We start from the raw sequence: 16,551 nt of genomic DNA, 5'->3' as shown, positions 1-16,551 counted from the left end.
TTTTAAGCAGGAGGGTGGCCGCTACTAATCTATATGTCAGCCTAAATACCAGGGTTTGTTTTCTGAATGTAAAAAAGGCTACAGTTCTAAGGGAAAAAAATGATAAGGGCAACACTCGCTGTGCCTTAGCCTGAGGAATCTGAGACATACGGACATGTATGAGGAATGGAAAAGCAAGCATGCCATGGCTCCCAAGGAGGCTCCACTAGCCCACACCATAAATAAGGACAGCTCTCAGGAGCGTGGCGGTGTTTCCTTCAGCGTCTGTCTCCTCCTCCTTTGCTTCTGTGCACAGAGTGTAAACTGCAGCTCCTGTATCCATATATATTCATCTACCCCGTGCAAATATTCTTCAGCTGGGGTGAGAGTGAGGATGTAAAACACCCGGCCAGTCAAGTGCAGCCGGTGCGGTGTTGGAAGGGGACAATAAAGTATGGGCACCTTTATGGGTCGGCTATTTATGGCACTGCTTCTTCAGGAGCATCATGGATACTGAAATGCAGAAAAACCATCATGGACCAGTTCCCCAGGGCAAGTTGAGTGTTGGGAGGTTGCTTTTAGACTTGTGCTCTTTTTGGGTCAGCCTTTGAGATCACCGAATATAACCGCATCCCCTCACTGCAGCATTTCTATAAGGAATTAGTAGACTTGAGCCATTGTGTCAATTAACAGTCGTGTACCATGCAAGAATGGTAGGAACTACTCAAATTAGTAGAGCTTGCAAATATTAAAAGACTTGCTACGAGAGCTGGGTTTTTTATGGTAGCTTTTTGCATGATCTTGAGAGAAATAAAAGGCTGCTTTTGACACACACTGAGGGGGTGACTCTGGAGGCCGCTAATTCTGGGTTTTGGCATGTTTACTGTGAAGTGCAAAGCAACAAGCACCTACAGGTCCCCGCCATAACTCTTCCATGGAGCTGAACTGTGGGGATCTGTTATGGCCTAATCATGAGTTACTTGGCTTTTTTCCTCATAAACCCTGGCTGGTGCAGTAGTAGGGAGCTAAACTGCCTATTGCTCTGCAATAACCTGTGTAAAGTCAGCTTGGGGTCCGTGGCTGTGCTCCTATTGGATAGGCACGTGCCATCAGTGTGATGATTTAAGGACAGGTCTGTTCTTGAAAATTTGCTTTGTCTGACAAAATGGATCTAATTACACTGCTCAGGCTTTTGGCTCGCAGGTAAATCTTAGCTTGCTCCCTGAGTACTCTTGTAGTGATGAGCAAAGGGCTCAATAGTCTTTGAATGGAGACGGTTGAAAAATATGCTTTGTTTGGTATTAAATGTTTTGTTATGCTTTTATTCTGGGGGAGGGAGGAGCGTGAATTAGGTATAATACCTCTTCTGTTAAAACTCAGTTATTTGTGTTCTTTGGCAGAAAGGCTATAATTTCAATTTCTGCTGATGCTTATCAAAAAAACCCATGCGCTCAATCAAAAGGCTTTTATGTGTCTTGGAGCTGAGGAATGTGGGGCCCTGTTATTAAGCTGAACCTCGTTTCTGTCTCCTCCAGCTTCGGAGCGGGGGCTCTAAGACGACACTAATAGCAGCGCTGTATCCGCTCTGTTCTGGGACAGATGTTTGCTGAGTAGACAAAACCCTTGATGTGGAGATGTCTCTGTCTGGCCCCTGGGCAGTGCCCACACATGAGTGGGGCTCACCCCACACTCGGATCTAATCAGCAGCCTTTCCTGGCCAGGCTAGAGTCAGGGGAGAGAGGAGATATGGCCACAGATGTACTCCATGTGTCTGATTTATTTGGGGAGTGGGAGGGAGAGGGGAAGGAGAGGGGGGTGGCAGGCAACCTAATCTTATTTGCAGGTCAAATCCAAAGGTTTTTATGATGGTTTAAGGGGAATTTTGCCAAAATAAGAAATTAATAAGGACTAAGAGGTTTGCCTTTGGTTCTGCATCTACTGAGCAGTGATCTTGGGACCTTGGTTATATGTTAGCAGCCATCACTGTGTTATGCTGCCTCTTGATTTTACTTCTTGTTGTGAATGCTTCCTTTTGCAAATATCCTTGCCTTTAGAGTCATGTGAGCAGCTGTATACAAAAAGATAGATTATAAAGGATAAGTATAGCCTTCCCAGCTTTCTGCCTCACTATAGGTCCACGGTAGACAACCCATCACTCTTCTGAAACGCAGCTAAGAGTATGTAAGAGATGTAAGAAGCTTGATAGTTGTCAAAATATCATTTTCTATTGCAGGCTTAATTGTGACAAGCGTGGTCCATGCTACTTTCTGGACTGCCTCCAGAAGTATTTCAAGAACTGATCTTATTTATGGGTTCTATTTATGGATTTATGGATCATGTGGCCATTGTCAACTCTTGTAGAAGAAGGAGTTCCCCCTGCTAAAATAACTGTTATGCATCTTCCCTGAGCCTTGCTATTGAACACTAGCTCATTCTGTTGCATGGATGCTTTCAGCTGTTTGTCTCTCTTTTGCATTGATTGTAAGTTTTGAACTTACCCTACCAGATAGGGGACACTTCACTCAGTACCACTGCCCTTATTTGCATGCATTCAGTGTGATAGCAATAGCAGGGCAGAGACGTGTAGGAGAAAATGATGTCTGGTAGCAAAGAGGTAGTGGAAATTATGATCCTCATGGTATAAAGCCAAAGATCACCCAAAGCCAACTGACTTCCCCTGTTGCTGCAGCCTCCTGTTTGCATCCCACAGGGCCAGGGCAGTGACGTTTCTGGAATGACACCTCTCTGTGCCAGATGTGGATGTGTTTTGTCGCACTGGCATTGGAGGAGTGACACTGTAATGCCTTCTGGGTGACTAGCAGTGACTCAGGACTGTGCTGCAAGCCCGCCTGGAGGCTCAGTCCTAAGAGCAGGACTCATGCTAAAGGGTGCCTCTTGTCACTGTTAGCCCTGCTGAGATCCTTACTGCTGCTTAGGGGAGGGGTAGGGGACATGTCTACTTCACTCTGGGCAGGCCAGAGCTACCTAGGTCCCCTCCAATGATTTCTGGACTGAATTTAGAAGATACATCTGAGGGCAGACTTGCACCTTGTATAAGCAACCTTGCTGCAGAGTGAGTTTTAACTCTTCTGTCCTCTGTCATCTGACTGTTAAAACTGTTACCCCAATGTTTTATTAACAGCAGTTTTAAAATTTAATAGTTTTATTCTATGTCATAAAGCACTTTTGCACCAGTTCCCAAGTGGGGGATGACAGTAAGAATGCTTCACTGTGTTTTTCAGATTAGTTAGGTTAATGCTTTTCATGTTAATGAACGCATATTAAGATCTTATTAGATGGTGCGTCTGTGGGCAAAGTTCCTGTTGATCCCACTGGGGAGTTTTATCTGTGTCAAAGAATTGCAGGATCGGGTCATTGTATCATTTTAGAAAATGATTGTGACCTCTGCTTAACATTAAAATGTTTGTCAAAGCGAGTGAAAACCAGTGAAGAAAAGTATTAGCAAATTCTGAGATTTTAGTCTACAACCCACAGCCTGAGTTCGGAGGTCCTAACACATAAGGAGAGGCTATGCTGGTAGAGGTTGTTTTTGAAATAATATACGATTAGTTTGAGGAATAATAACAAAATTGTCCTCTGCTTAAAGTAAAATTAAAAATTTAAGAAGGACTGGCAAGGTCCTGGTGTGTGTTAAGGAATGGCTAGCAATAGAAACCACCTTGGCGTTGCAGAAGGTAGACAGATAGTGTTAATTACAGAATCTGGTTGTCCCACAGAGAGGGAGGTTGGTGGGTAGCAGTGATTTATTTCAGAGGGCAGTTTAGTCATTGTACTATTCCTAGACAAGGCTCTGAATTTAAGTGATACTTAGACTCTTAAGTCATTTTTGAAACCAAATTTAGGTTCTTGAGTCACGTAGATGTTTTTGAAATTATTCCTGCCTTTCTGTCAGCCGTTTCTACATGGCTGATCTTGGAAGACACAGCACCTACTGGCTGCTGTACAGTTAAGTAGGAGCTGGGAGCTGGAAGTGTCAAGAGGTTGGTGGATACCTGCCAGCAATTGCAGTACGGAGAAGGACGATCTGATGTGCCTGGGGTGTTTTTGGAGCTGCTGTGCTTGTGCAGTTGCTCTCTGTGTGCACCTCGAGTCAGAGGCACCTGGAACGTGTCATCCTTACTGTGCATGTGCACACATCTACCTTGGAGCCCAGAGATCCTGGGCTTGCTGCTCACAGTCCCTCTGCACATGTTCACTGGCCCTTTCTCAGGGATTTCCCAACATCCTGCAGCCAGAAATCTGATAAAATACCATGCAGAGAGGGAGGGAAGACACAATGGAGTGTCAAACCAAACCCAAGCTGTGTGTGCTGGGTAGCTCAGTCTTCCCTGTGACCCTGAGATATGCAGGCGGTGAGGAGTTTTAATGAGATTTTGAAGCTGGGGCTGGCTAACAGCCCTCCCTGGGTGCCCAAGGTCCCCCTGATCCCTGGGGGCTTGGTCAGGCAGTGGCTCTAGGGTAGACAGTCAGATAAGTAGGCATTGGAGAGAGAAGATAAATAAGCTAATGTGGGAGAACCTCTCTCCTCTGAATTAGTCCAGGTAGCGTGAAAAAGTATATTGTTTTTTCATATCAAGGGTGTCAGATATGGATTTGTGATTCTGATACTGCATAATCAATTCTCTCCCCCTGCTGTGCTTTGTCAGGAGCGGTTTTGTTCATTTGCAGTCCTTGTTCATGCTTTCCTTCCTGTTTCGCTTGTCTTAATAGATTTTTATCTGAAAGTTGAAAACGTTTTTGTTGATATCAGGAAGATTGCACCTGCTTTTGAAAAGAAGCGAGCGACACAACACGATGATAAAATGGCCATTCAAGATGCATTTGTTAATGCTGATAACATTAAAATGTTTCCTGTAATATTTACAGAGCAAGGGAGAGGGGAGGGACTTTCTGAAATCCTTAGGTAGGGGTCAGTTCATACCTTCTAACTGCTGCCATCTGAAGGTTGGGCATCTGCTCTAAACGGGCTGTCAGGGCACCCTCTTGAGACCATGGAGAGAGATGGAAAAGGACAAAATCCCTTCTAAAGATGTGTGTCTTAAGTACATCTTTTGGTCAGAACAGAGGTGGGACAGGAAGGATTGTCCCCTGGAAGTGACTGTCTCTTTCCTCTAACTACAAAGGAAGCCTAAGTGATTTAATTTAACTTACTGCCCAAGATTTAGAGAGCTACAGTAAGGGAAATTAATCCCAGCCCTACTGATTTGGCAGTAGAAACCTCAATGAAACTTAGTGGGAGTTAAGGCTCTTGAACCTTCCAAGTGCTGTAGATAATGCTGCTATTAAGTTTGATGTTTCCTGTGAGATACTTGGCTGTGTCTGGACTCACAAACGTGATTTGTCAGCTAAGCCTGAGATCAAATTCTTCCAGAGGCATGATACAAAGGAAGGAGTATAGTGTGGTCCATGGCAATGTGAAGCGTTCAGAATCTAATTTTAAGTGGTGCAAGCCCTCGAGCGATGTAGTCCATAAGTAATAGAAGGCGTCATTGGGCAGCAATATGCCAAATGTGTGACATGTGGATCAGCTCCTTTGGTTTTGCCTGGTATGTAGGTTAGAGATTACTTTTGTATTAGGGGGTATTTGGAAATAAATCAATTTCTTAGGGATGCAGAGGGAATGTTGGTGGGTACATCTGTTTTCCTGTATCCTCTGGGTGCATGAGCACAGCTTTTTCTAACTATGGTGATTCTGTAGGGTTCTGTGACCATTTAAAAGTGGGATTATTGAAGTAAAATGTGATCCTCCAGATCGCAATGGAAAGGCTAGTGAGAAATGGCCTTTGGTGCTTTGCCAAGAACACGAGTCCTTTGCCCTATTTCTGGGCTGACTTAGTTACCTCCTAACGTGGAGGCCTTGTGCCTCAGAAGGTTAGGGGAGCCCTAGGACCCTTCTGGAGACCCTGCAGCCTTTTAGGAGGCACTGTCTCTGGGGGTGGTTTGGCCACCAAGGTAATTCATAATTCGTAACTGAATTATGTCCAACAAATGCATTTCATTTGGAGGTTGCTCACTGGCCTTAAATAGTGCTTCTTGTATTGCTAGTGATTCCTTGGCTTGTCTTATCCCCTGGGTGGTGAGACAGGGGAGCATTTTGGTTGGTTTCCCATGCTGAGTTGAAATGCTATGTGCTGGTGAACACTATGGCATCATTAGGTGAGTGGCAGCTGAGCACTCAGTGCTCCTATTACACATGTTGTAGGTCAAGAACGGGCCATTATTTACATACGCTTTTCCTCTGAGTTACTTTTCTAGCCATTGGTCTTCATCTGCTGGGCATGCAAATGCTGCAGTTTGTTAGAGTCCCTGCTAAATACCTTCTTCAAAGTGACAGAGAGACAACCCCTGCATCTCTACCAGTACCCTTCAGTGGTGAGATACTGAAGTGCGTTTGGGTAAATGTTGCATCTTCCTTTTCTCTCATGCTTCCCTCCCCCCTCTCTGTTTTGTTTGTTTCAGGTTCTCGGCCTTTTTGGATCTACACAGTGGAAGTTGCATCTTGTGTATGGCGTGGTTAAGCTTGCAGCCTGTCACCTCGGCCTTCCTCCATTTTGGGCTGGTTACTTTTGTGCTGTTTTTGCATGGTTTGCAGGTGGATGCTGGCCTGACGGGAGACTCAACCAGTTCAGTACAAAACAGCTCGTGTTCAGGATCTTTTGACTGCAAGGAAGGTGTTATCCTGCCAATATGGTACCCAGAAAACCCATCCCTTGGGGACAAAATTGCCCGTGTTATCGTATACTTTGTAGCACTGATCTACATGTTCCTTGGAGTCTCCATCATTGCAGATCGTTTCATGGCATCTATAGAGGTCATTACATCGCAAGAGAAAGAAATCACAATTAAGAAACCCAATGGAGAGACCACGACGACCACCATTCGAATTTGGAATGAAACTGTTTCCAACTTGACCCTCATGGCTCTGGGCTCCTCTGCTCCTGAGATCCTTCTGTCTCTGATAGAAGTGTGTGGGCATGGATTCATAGCTGGAGACCTAGGGCCGTCTACAATTGTTGGCAGCGCTGCTTTCAATATGTTTATCATCATTGCCATCTGTGTCTATGTGATCCCTGATGGGGAAACCAGAAAGATAAAACACCTGAGGGTTTTCTTTGTCACAGCTGCATGGAGCATCTTTGCTTACATCTGGTTGTACATGATCCTTGCTGTCTTCTCTCCAGGTGTGGTTCAGGTCTGGGAAGGTCTGCTCACACTTTTCTTCTTTCCACTTTGTGTCCTTCTGGCTTGGATAGCAGATCGACGTCTGCTTTTCTATAAGTATATGCACAAAAAGTACCGTACTGACAAGCACAGGGGCATTATCATAGAATCAGAAGGTGATCACCCTAAGGGAATTGAGATGGATGGCAAGATGATGAACTCCCACTTTCTGGATGGAAACTTAGTGACTGTGGAGGGGAAGGAGGTTGATGAATCTCGCAAAGAGATGATCCGGATCCTTAAGGACCTGAAGCAAAAGCACCCAGAAAAGGACTTGGATCAGCTGGTAGAAATGGCTAACTACTATGCCTTGTCTCATCAGCAAAAGAGCAGAGCCTTTTATCGCATTCAGGCTACCAGAATGATGACAGGAGCTGGCAATATTCTGAAGAAGCATGCAGCTGAGCAAGCCAAGAAGAGCACCAGCTTGCATGAGGTGCGGCCAGATGAACCTGAGGAATTCATCTCCAAAATTTATTTTGACCCATGCTCCTACCAGTGTCTTGAGAACTGTGGTGCTGTTCTCCTGACAGTGGTGCGGAAAGGAGGGGACATGTCCAAAACCATCTATGTGGACTATAAAACAGAGGATGGCTCTGCCAATGCTGGTGCTGACTATGAGTTCACAGAGGGGACTGTTGTCTTGAAATCAGGGGAGACCCAGAAGGAGTTTTCAGTGGGAATTATTGATGATGACATCTTTGAGGAAGATGAGCATTTCTTTGTGCGGCTCAGTAACCTCCGTGTGGTGGAGACTGAGGAACCTCCAGAGCTCAGTAACTCCCCATATCCAAAGGCCATATTGGCTTCTCCTTGTGTGGCCACAGTGACTATACTGGATGATGACCATGCTGGCATTTTCACATTTGAGTGTGATGTTATACATGTCAGCGAGAGCATTGGTGTGATGGAAGTCAAAGTCCTAAGGACATCAGGTGCTCGGGGTACAGTCATAGTGCCATTTAGGACAGTAGAAGGGACAGCGAAAGGAGGTGGAGAAGACTTCGAAGACACTTATGGAGAGTTGGAGTTCAAGAATGATGAAACTGTGTAAGTACCCAATTCATTTCTCTTCCTGGGTCTAATTTTGGTGTTTAACCCCACATTTTGGCTCCATTACAGGTGAATGCTGACAAGGGACAGGCTCCTTTCTTCAGCTTTCCTTTGGTTTCCCTACTTACCTCTTTCAGGCAAGAACCGACAGCAGGATTTAAGAGCTCAAAGCTCTTTCCCTTCCCTCTTGAGAATGACAAAGTGAGGCTCAGAAATACTGCAGAGGTGGGGTGGTGGGAAGGGAAATACATCATTCTCTGATGTCCTGCACTAAACCTAAGGGTTAATGGAGAGTTAAGGTAGAAAGAGAAGAAAAAGGGCAAGCTTTTACCTGGCTGAGCAAATTCGGGAAAGCCTCTTTTTGAACACCAAACATAAATGCTATCCCTAGATTAAAATTTTACAGCAGTTATTCCCAGGCAAGCAAGAACTGCTCAGTAGATGTGGGGCTTTATTTTCACAGGAGCAACACATCATACCTCTGTCCCTGGGCTGCCTGTGCAACTTGCAGAGCCGTGTGGCAGCTAATTCACAGCGTAGGCACAGCTGCAGGATGTTCTGCTGGACTTGGGAAATCCTTCCAGCTTCTTTGTCCCCATGGCCTACCCACATTCCCCGCGTCACATTCTCTATGATCTCCCTATGTCTGTTCTTTTACTACCTGTGGTTTTTCCCCTTGTAAAATACCACGGCAATTGGCAATAATGGTTTAAAGCACTGTAGCTCACAGCCTGTCCATGTGGCTCCATGACCCACTGTTTTCATACAGAAGAAAGAAGGGAAGCAAAATAGTCTGTACCAGTCCTGTTAATTCAGCTCTTTTATTGTGTACAAAGCAGCTGATACGAAGCTAGGAAGTAATAAAGACCAGAGAGGCGATAATGTCTAATTGCTTTAAGTACCTGCTGTTAACATTAGTGGGGAATGAGAAAAATCCCTCAGCTGAGTAGGGAGAGGGAGGGGGGTGTGAACCTGGTGCTAAAACTCCCTAGTGTTAAGTGCCTAGGTTCCTCTTGTTAACACCTAATCACTTGAGCCATCAAAGGAAGAATTGTGCAGACTTGCAACTGTCATCAGAGAAAGGAAATCTTTGTACCAAGCTTCCCAATACAGTACCCAAAAGGATGTTAATATATTAAATGCTGTGCAGTAGGGATGCCCTAATTCAATAGCACCTTCTGCTTTGGCCCACTAAACCATTTAATCCAGCTAATATCCACAGTCCTGATGCTTGATTATGTGTTCTTCCCTATCAAAGGAAGAGAAGCTCCTGGTTGGCTGGGTTCAGCCACTATCAGAGATGGAAAAGGATCAGCTGTCCTCATCTGGCCTTGTCAGGGAGATGGGCCGTGCAGGTTAGTCTCCTTAATTGAGCCACAAGCTGATTTCTGGAGAGAAAGTGAAGAAGAACGTCAGCCGTGTGGTTATAGTCTCCTGTGAGTAGACTACCTGAAATATAATGGGTACTACCTTGCTTCAGCCAGGTTGTGAAGAAAAGAGACACTTCTTGCTTGAAAAACACCCATCAGTGAAAGGCCAGCAGATTTGGGGTACAGGGTAGAGAAAAAGCCCATGAGCCATTTTACTCAAAACACTCCCTTTCTTTCATCTTCCAGCTGATGGAAGACTTCTTTTTGTTTTTGAAGAGCATGACAGAAGGTCAGAGCATACCCATGTAGTTGCTTCACTTGGGTTAAAATAAATCACGTTCAGCAGAACCATATGCATCCTTGAGGGAGAGACTAATGAAAATGAAGGTAGTCCAGAAAACAAGTATGTGTAGGTTGCTTAACGCTGGTTTGTGACCCAGAGAAGATGCCCTAGAGCACAGAAGAGACCTTTGTGGTGTACTTAAAGCTGTGCCCACACCTAATGCATTAATGTGGCTTTCAGTTCTGAATCAGAAGACTGCTGGGAACAAAGCCTGCTAGCCACAGTGGCTACAGAGACCACGTGGCTAGCAGAGATTAATTTCTTTTGAAGCTAGAATTAATATGGCTGGCTCAACATAGCACTTAATCAAACTAATAAGCCTAACAAGGAGGGAGATCATGTCAGCCAGCAGGCTGCCTTTATTCACTCCTGAGTTTAATTTTAAATCTCCAGGTCTTCTGGGAATAGTTTTGGGCTGGAAACATGTGAAGGCAGTTTTCAGTAGTCAGCCCTTGGCTTTAAATTCAGTGAACACAGGTCAGCTGCTTTACTTTGCCAGCTCTTCTCTGAGGTGTGGGTGGAAGCAGCTGCAGGAACCTGGAAGCAATAATGGGTTGGTTTAATCTCTTCCTTTTTTTGCTTTCTAAATCTCAATACAGAGGAAAGAATTGAGCAAGTATTTAGGCTGCAGACAAACAAGGTAATTCAGGTCTGAATTTGAAGTTCAGATGCATAATATTACTATTCCAACAAGCACCATCTAGTTTTGGTCAGCCAAGCTAGTTGGGGTAGATGGGTGGATAGGGTGTTTGGGACAGCTCTGCTGACTTAGAGGTCGGTGTAGGAGTGACTAGCCATGGTATTGCTTGGTGTAGGACTGTATGAAGACACTGGGTCACCAACAGAGCCACAGGGTTGCCTGGCTGAATGTTTCAGGCCCTGCCTCTTAAATGCCTTGCCACTGAGGGGAACCCACCATGAGGTAGTGATGTCCCCTGTGTGCTGGAAGGGGGGACTGAAGGTCCACTAAAGCCCAGTGCAGAACAGAGGGGAAAGCAGGAAGATTGAGATGGTTGATAGACATTGTCAAAGATGGTGTCAGAAAGCAGTGAGAAGTTATGTGCTCCCCACTTCAGCCTAATCATTAGGCTCTCGCTTAGGAAAGGTGAAGCTTGGGCTCTGGTTTCCACACTGGTGTACGAGCTGCTCATGCTTTTTCACAAACACGAGATGGAGTCCTGCCTCCCTCACTGCTTTAGCCTTGTCATTCTCCTCGTGGAGTCACTTTGAAGAAATTTTTGACTCGTGGAGGAAGCCAATGAATTAACAGCATCTTGCAAACGCAGAAGACAGTGCTATGCTTTTCCGTGGCTGTGTGTGTGTGCTCAGGATCTGCAGAACTGCAGCCACAAAGAAGCACTGATCAGTGTAAATCAGAGAGTAGAAGCTTCAGTTCACGCTCTCAGCTCACTCTCTGACACACAGATTAAACAAACTTCAGCTCGTGTTCTGCAGGCCATCTGTAAGTAGTTGGTAAGCATAGCAATGGCTAGATTAATTTGAGGGGCACTGGATTACACAGCATCCTAGAGATTAAGCTATAGGAGCTGCACTGTCATCTACCAAATCCCTAGGGCCAAGGATAAGTACTTTGCTTTAAAACTAAATGGAGAAGGGGTCTTCACTTAAATATAACAAGATACACTAAACTATCTCAAGGTTATTTTTAAGAGGCTTTCCCTAAAGTATGTGGGACTAAAAAGAGATGAGTTGATGCAAATTACGGAACGAGAGGGAAAAGGATCCTGTCACCGGCTCTTGCTTACTGCTTCTGTGATTCTTTCTAGACTAACACGGTCAAAGTTTCCTTACTCACGTTTGGGTGGGAGCACAAGAGAGAGCAGGCTGAGATGAGAAGACTTGAAACAAAGCTATTATTAGTGAAATACGTTGTCATGAAATGTGTGCGTGTGTGTATGGATGCGTATGGGTGTTGGATAGTTATAAATCTAGCCATGTAATATTGCTGTTGTCTGTTGAGAAAGAAATTGATCTGGTCCCAAATACTTGATTATGCTGCCTCTTTTTCAATACATTTGTTATTTCCCAACTTGTGATCCAGTGAGGGTCAGAAACAACCTAAGGAACCGAAGCAGAATTCTAGTTCTCTTGTTGGCTAGAAGGAAACTCTCAAGGAATCAAGCCCAAAATTTAGTGGTTTGTCTTGGTGGGGTTCTTTTTGGGTATGGGGAGGGTGGAATTTGCTGGTGTGGATTTTTTTTTTCAAGATGACTGAACACTTCTCTGTTAAATGATTTTGTATGGAAATAAATGTTAGGTTCTTGGAGCCATGAAAATGTAGAAGAACGATTGACCCAGCTGCTTTATCATGTCCAAGCAATAAAGAAATCATTAAGAGCCAGCAGCAAGAAGTGAATTGGGCTTTAAAGGATTTTCTTTTTGCATAATAAAGGGAAGTCCCAGCAAGTCATTAAATTTAATTTAAATTTTCTCTGTTTAAAACTGTTTAAATTAATACAGAAACTTGTCTAGGTCTTGCTTTAGAAAGTTTAGGAAGATTCACAAGTTACCAGTAGCTAATTGATATGCCGGCTAGAAGGTAAAGTGAGAAGTTGTGCTGGGGCTGTGAAACTTGCAGTAGCTATACTGAGTTAAGGGTTAGACCAAGAGACCTACTTTGTGGCTGGTTGCTCAGTTACTTGCAGGACCTGAAGGCTACTAGAGGCGCAGCCATCTGCCCTGAGTCCGTAGTTCCCACAGTATTGCCTGTGGCTCAGGAAGGAACTGGATGCTGAGGATACCATGGTGTTAAAGGGGTATTAAGTGGCCTGCAAAACCTCTTTGCAGAGTCAGCATAGATGAACTTGAGTGGAAAACCTACAGTCACTTATCTATGTGCGTGTTAGGCAGAACTCTCATTAACTGACGGGCTGTCTCCTCCATTCGTACAGAGACTGCTGAAGACAAACTCGTTAACCCTGCCTCAATAAGCAGTGAGAATATTTTTTGCCTTTAGGATTTGGGCAGGAAGTTGTCTGGAAGTTGCATGTTGCCTCTCCTTGCCTGCTTCTCCCCAGAGAAGCCCCCATTCTGCTCCACGGGGTCACCATGAGTCTTGGGCTGTCTATGAGTGCATGCTTAGCTCAGTGGGGCTGGTCCTCCAAAGTGATGCTACAACACCAAGCAGTAGAAAGCCACGTGCATTTTTTCCTACTGGGGGCTTCAGGCATGTTCTGGCAGGGTGGCTCATGGATTGTGTGTGTATGAATGTAGGTGAAGGCCAGAGCTGTGCCAGAGGAGGTCCTTTCTGGGTCAAGCTCAGGTTGGTGCTGTGCCCCAGAGCTGGTGGTTAAAAATTGCCCCAGCCAGCCCACCATGTGCTGCTGCTGCCGCCGGCCTCACTCTTGGATGTTGTGCCCCCAGTGTGTGTTTGGTGGGAAGGTCAGTATCCCTTCCTCTCCTGTTCACCCATGCTTGGGTGCAGAGATACTTGGTCCCTAACTCCTTGCTTGTAGTCCTGCTGTGGTGACTGTTAGCTTCCCCCAGCAGATGTGGGGAAGGTGACAGTGGAGAAAGGTGAATGGCAGTTGTCTGTTTGAAGGACGTCATACTGAGGTTTGGTGTAATTAACTGTCCTTCCCTATTGCCATTCAGTGCTTGAGGAGAACTGTCAGCTTAATTTTTTAATTTGATCACCTACACAGTCATGGTTGTGGCATTTTGAGGGGAATGCTATTAATGATGCTTAGCTCTTTTGCTTGGTGTTTTGTGAGTAGATCTTGTAGCACTTTGCAAAGGATATTGAAGGATGTTATTTGCATTTTGTAGGTGGTGGTGGTGGGGGAAATGCACAGAAAGTGACTTCTCTTCCCTCTGGGTTACCCAGCAGATCAGAGACAGAAATAAAACTGATCTCCCTGAACTGCTGGTCTGTGTACATTGAACTTGTAATTTCCTGTTACTCAGGACTGCGGTGCACTTATGCAGATTCACTGACCTCTCCCCAGCTATCACAATTCAGATTGGTACAGGTATAGGCAGTAGCTGCAATATCTCACTATTCCCCTAAGCTGCCAACAGTAACTGCAGGTTTTGGTGCTCGCTTTCCTAAATCAAATTTTGGTCACATGCCATGGAGGTGTACTGCATCTGCAGGCCTTGGTTTATCTCTATCAGCTGTGATGACTCCAATTAATGGCCAAGGTCATAACAAAATTATTTTGGTAATCTAGTCTGAATTCTTGTTCAATAGCTTTCATAGACCATGTGCTGATCCTAAGGCTCGGGGACCTGATAAGAACAGCGCTCAAAAAATTAAGACTAATTAGTGGGACTCGAGGCAATGAGAATTTGTTGTGTGAGGCTGATGCTTTCCCTCTCTCAGGACACGCTTCCTTTCCAGTAGAGCCTTCTTGAGATTGAATCCTCCAAACCCTTCTCAAGGTGGTTTCCATCAGTGGGCAAGCTCCTTCTGGCTTTCTTTTCCTACGCCTTCACATAAATTAGAAGTTTTTGATTCCTATTTTAATTCATATTAAGGAAAAACAGTAGCAGCTGTCCTCCAGCTGTCCTGTTAAAAAATACTTTCCCCCGCTATGTTGCCAGTGTTGAAAGGCTGTCATATTTGCTTCTTGCTGTGAAATTCTCACGTTAGTGTTTTTAACAGTACAAGTTTCTAATATAACTGAAGTCCTTTACCCATAAAGGCACACACACGCTCTGGGTTTCTGCTGTAGTCCTGCTGTGAAGTCTAGGTGGTGTGACCTGCAGGGGATTAGTGTAAGGCGTCAGGGGACTGTTCCTGGAGCGTATGTAAAATCAGCCTGCAGTAATGTGAGACCATGGAACCATCCTGGGAAGAAGAGGAGCCCCCCGCTGACCTTTACCTTCCCAGATAGTCATGTTGGCAGGTGCCTGGGGGGACATACTTGCCATCTGTCCATGAAGAAGGGCAAACAATATCCTATGTCGGAGGCTGTGACTTCTTGCTCATCAAAGGAGGCTGTATGAGTTTACGTGACAGCATTAAACAGGGAAGGCTTGGAACCCCAGCTGAAAAGAGGTATGTGTGGTAGAGGTTGGCTCTTCAGAGCTGGTGCATGCTCTAGTAGAGAAACCCCTGGGAACCTCATGGGTTCCTGAAGTAGGAGGCCCTTGGAAGGGATGCTCTGGAAGGTATCAAAGAGGGCAATGATACTGCTAGTTTAGAGCAAATGCAGGGAAATTCACCCTGCCAAATGGCAAAGACCACAACTGATTCAAGATAAAACAAGTCTACCGTGGCTTGGATGAGCTTTGCCTCTTTTGCTCATACTGACTCATGCATTATTGTGTGGAGCACCTTTGCAAATGAGTGGCTTGAACATCGTACCCTTTACACATGGGTTTGCAGAGGCACAGGTTGTGTTTGTTTGTTTCCCACAGTTTGAATGATGCAGCTTCAGGGGATAAGAAGAGATGCTGGCAGCGAGGCTTTGATAGACCATCTATCACTCCAAGTATGTGCTGGCTTGTTTTTTTAACCCACAGTGGGAATGTTACTTACAGCATCGTTGTAATGTGTCTGCGACTTCTAACAGATTGGTGCGCCAGCAAAGTTTCTCAGTTAAATATGGGGTTATCCTTTTCTAAATGATATGAGGAGAACAGCAGAGTCTAAGATCTCCCCAGCACATGTTGTGGCTAAGTAGAAGCAGCTGATCCTGGTGGAAAGTGGCAGCTGTTTCAAATAAGAGGTGATTTACCTATTGCTAGCAATGTGGCTTGTTTCTTATTTACCTCATGTCAGGATAAAAGGTGGTAAGAGAATTTGCTATGCTGGCTGATGGAAGCACTGGGAACCAGGCTCATCCTCCGTTTAGCTTCAGTGAAAACAGCAGATTTAAAGCTGGGAGGAATGTGGACTGGTACATATTTACAGCTGTCTTAGCAGATGGGCTGTTGACAGATGAGGCCCCTCAAGTCTCTGCCCGGGTGCCAGCACGTACCGCTGTGAGCGTTGCAGCTGAAGCCAGTCCTGGTGTTGAGCAGGCCCTGGCTGTTCGGCGTGTCGGGCCCTTTGGGTGCTCTCCACTGGAAGGGCAGCTGGCTGGAAGTCTGAACATCACTTCTTCCTGCCAGGGTTTGCAGGACCTGTCCTTAGGAGGCTGCTGGAGATGTCTGCCAGGCTGCCTTGAAGCCTGAGCAGCCTCACGTGGAGCGTGGCGCAGCCCCAGAGCTGGGCTGTAGTGCCTGGAAACCCTCCTTTGGACATCAGGTCCCTCACAGCCTCTCCTGTGTCCTGCTGCTCTTCTTCCAGCTGCTGGCGTGGAGCCCTTCTGGGTATAAAGGGCTTGATGTTCTACACCTTGCGAGCCAAAGCCGTTGTTGTGATCTCCTGGTTCTTCTGTTAGATGGTGGAAGATCTCCTTTGGTGTTTTTAGGTGCTGGGGAGGAAAGAGGCTTTTTCTCTCTCCCCTGTTTGCCTCTCCAAACGGAGTTTCCAGGAGTGGTTGCTCCTGCCTGTGCTGTGGCTGTTGTGCCGAGTGTGTTGTAGATGGTTTAGCTGCTGCTGTGCCTCGTTGGTGCTCCCTGTAAAAGTATGTTGTTAAAATGAAATGGGGT

At 45.5% G+C, this 16,551-nt stretch overlaps 1 protein-coding gene across 4 annotated transcripts in view; it reads left to right on the top strand.

The window, feature by feature from the left end:
* The first annotated feature begins 6,464 nt into the window (after positions 1 to 6,464).
* Positions 6,465 to 16,551, top strand: part of SLC8A3 (solute carrier family 8 (sodium/calcium exchanger), member 3) — a 101,506-nt gene continuing 91,419 nt past the window's right edge. For all 4 annotated transcript variants that reach the window (XM_014941835.1, XM_014941833.1, XM_014941834.1 and 1 more), the window contains exon 1: positions 6,465 to 8,271. In XM_014941835.1, the coding sequence (XP_014797321.1) occupies positions 6,506 to 8,271 (1,766 nt within the window). In that variant the 5' untranslated portion in view covers positions 6,465 to 6,505. The remainder of the gene's footprint in view (positions 8,272 to 16,551) is intronic.

The sequence above is a fragment of the Calidris pugnax genome, unplaced genomic scaffold (genome assembly GCF_001431845.1).
Source record: "Calidris pugnax isolate Ruff unplaced genomic scaffold, ASM143184v1 scaffold56, whole genome shotgun sequence".
NCBI lineage: Eukaryota > Metazoa > Chordata > Aves > Charadriiformes > Scolopacidae > Calidris > Calidris pugnax.
The sequence above is the reverse complement of the archived record's forward strand: the minus strand, read 5'-3'. Positions and strand labels throughout refer to the sequence as shown.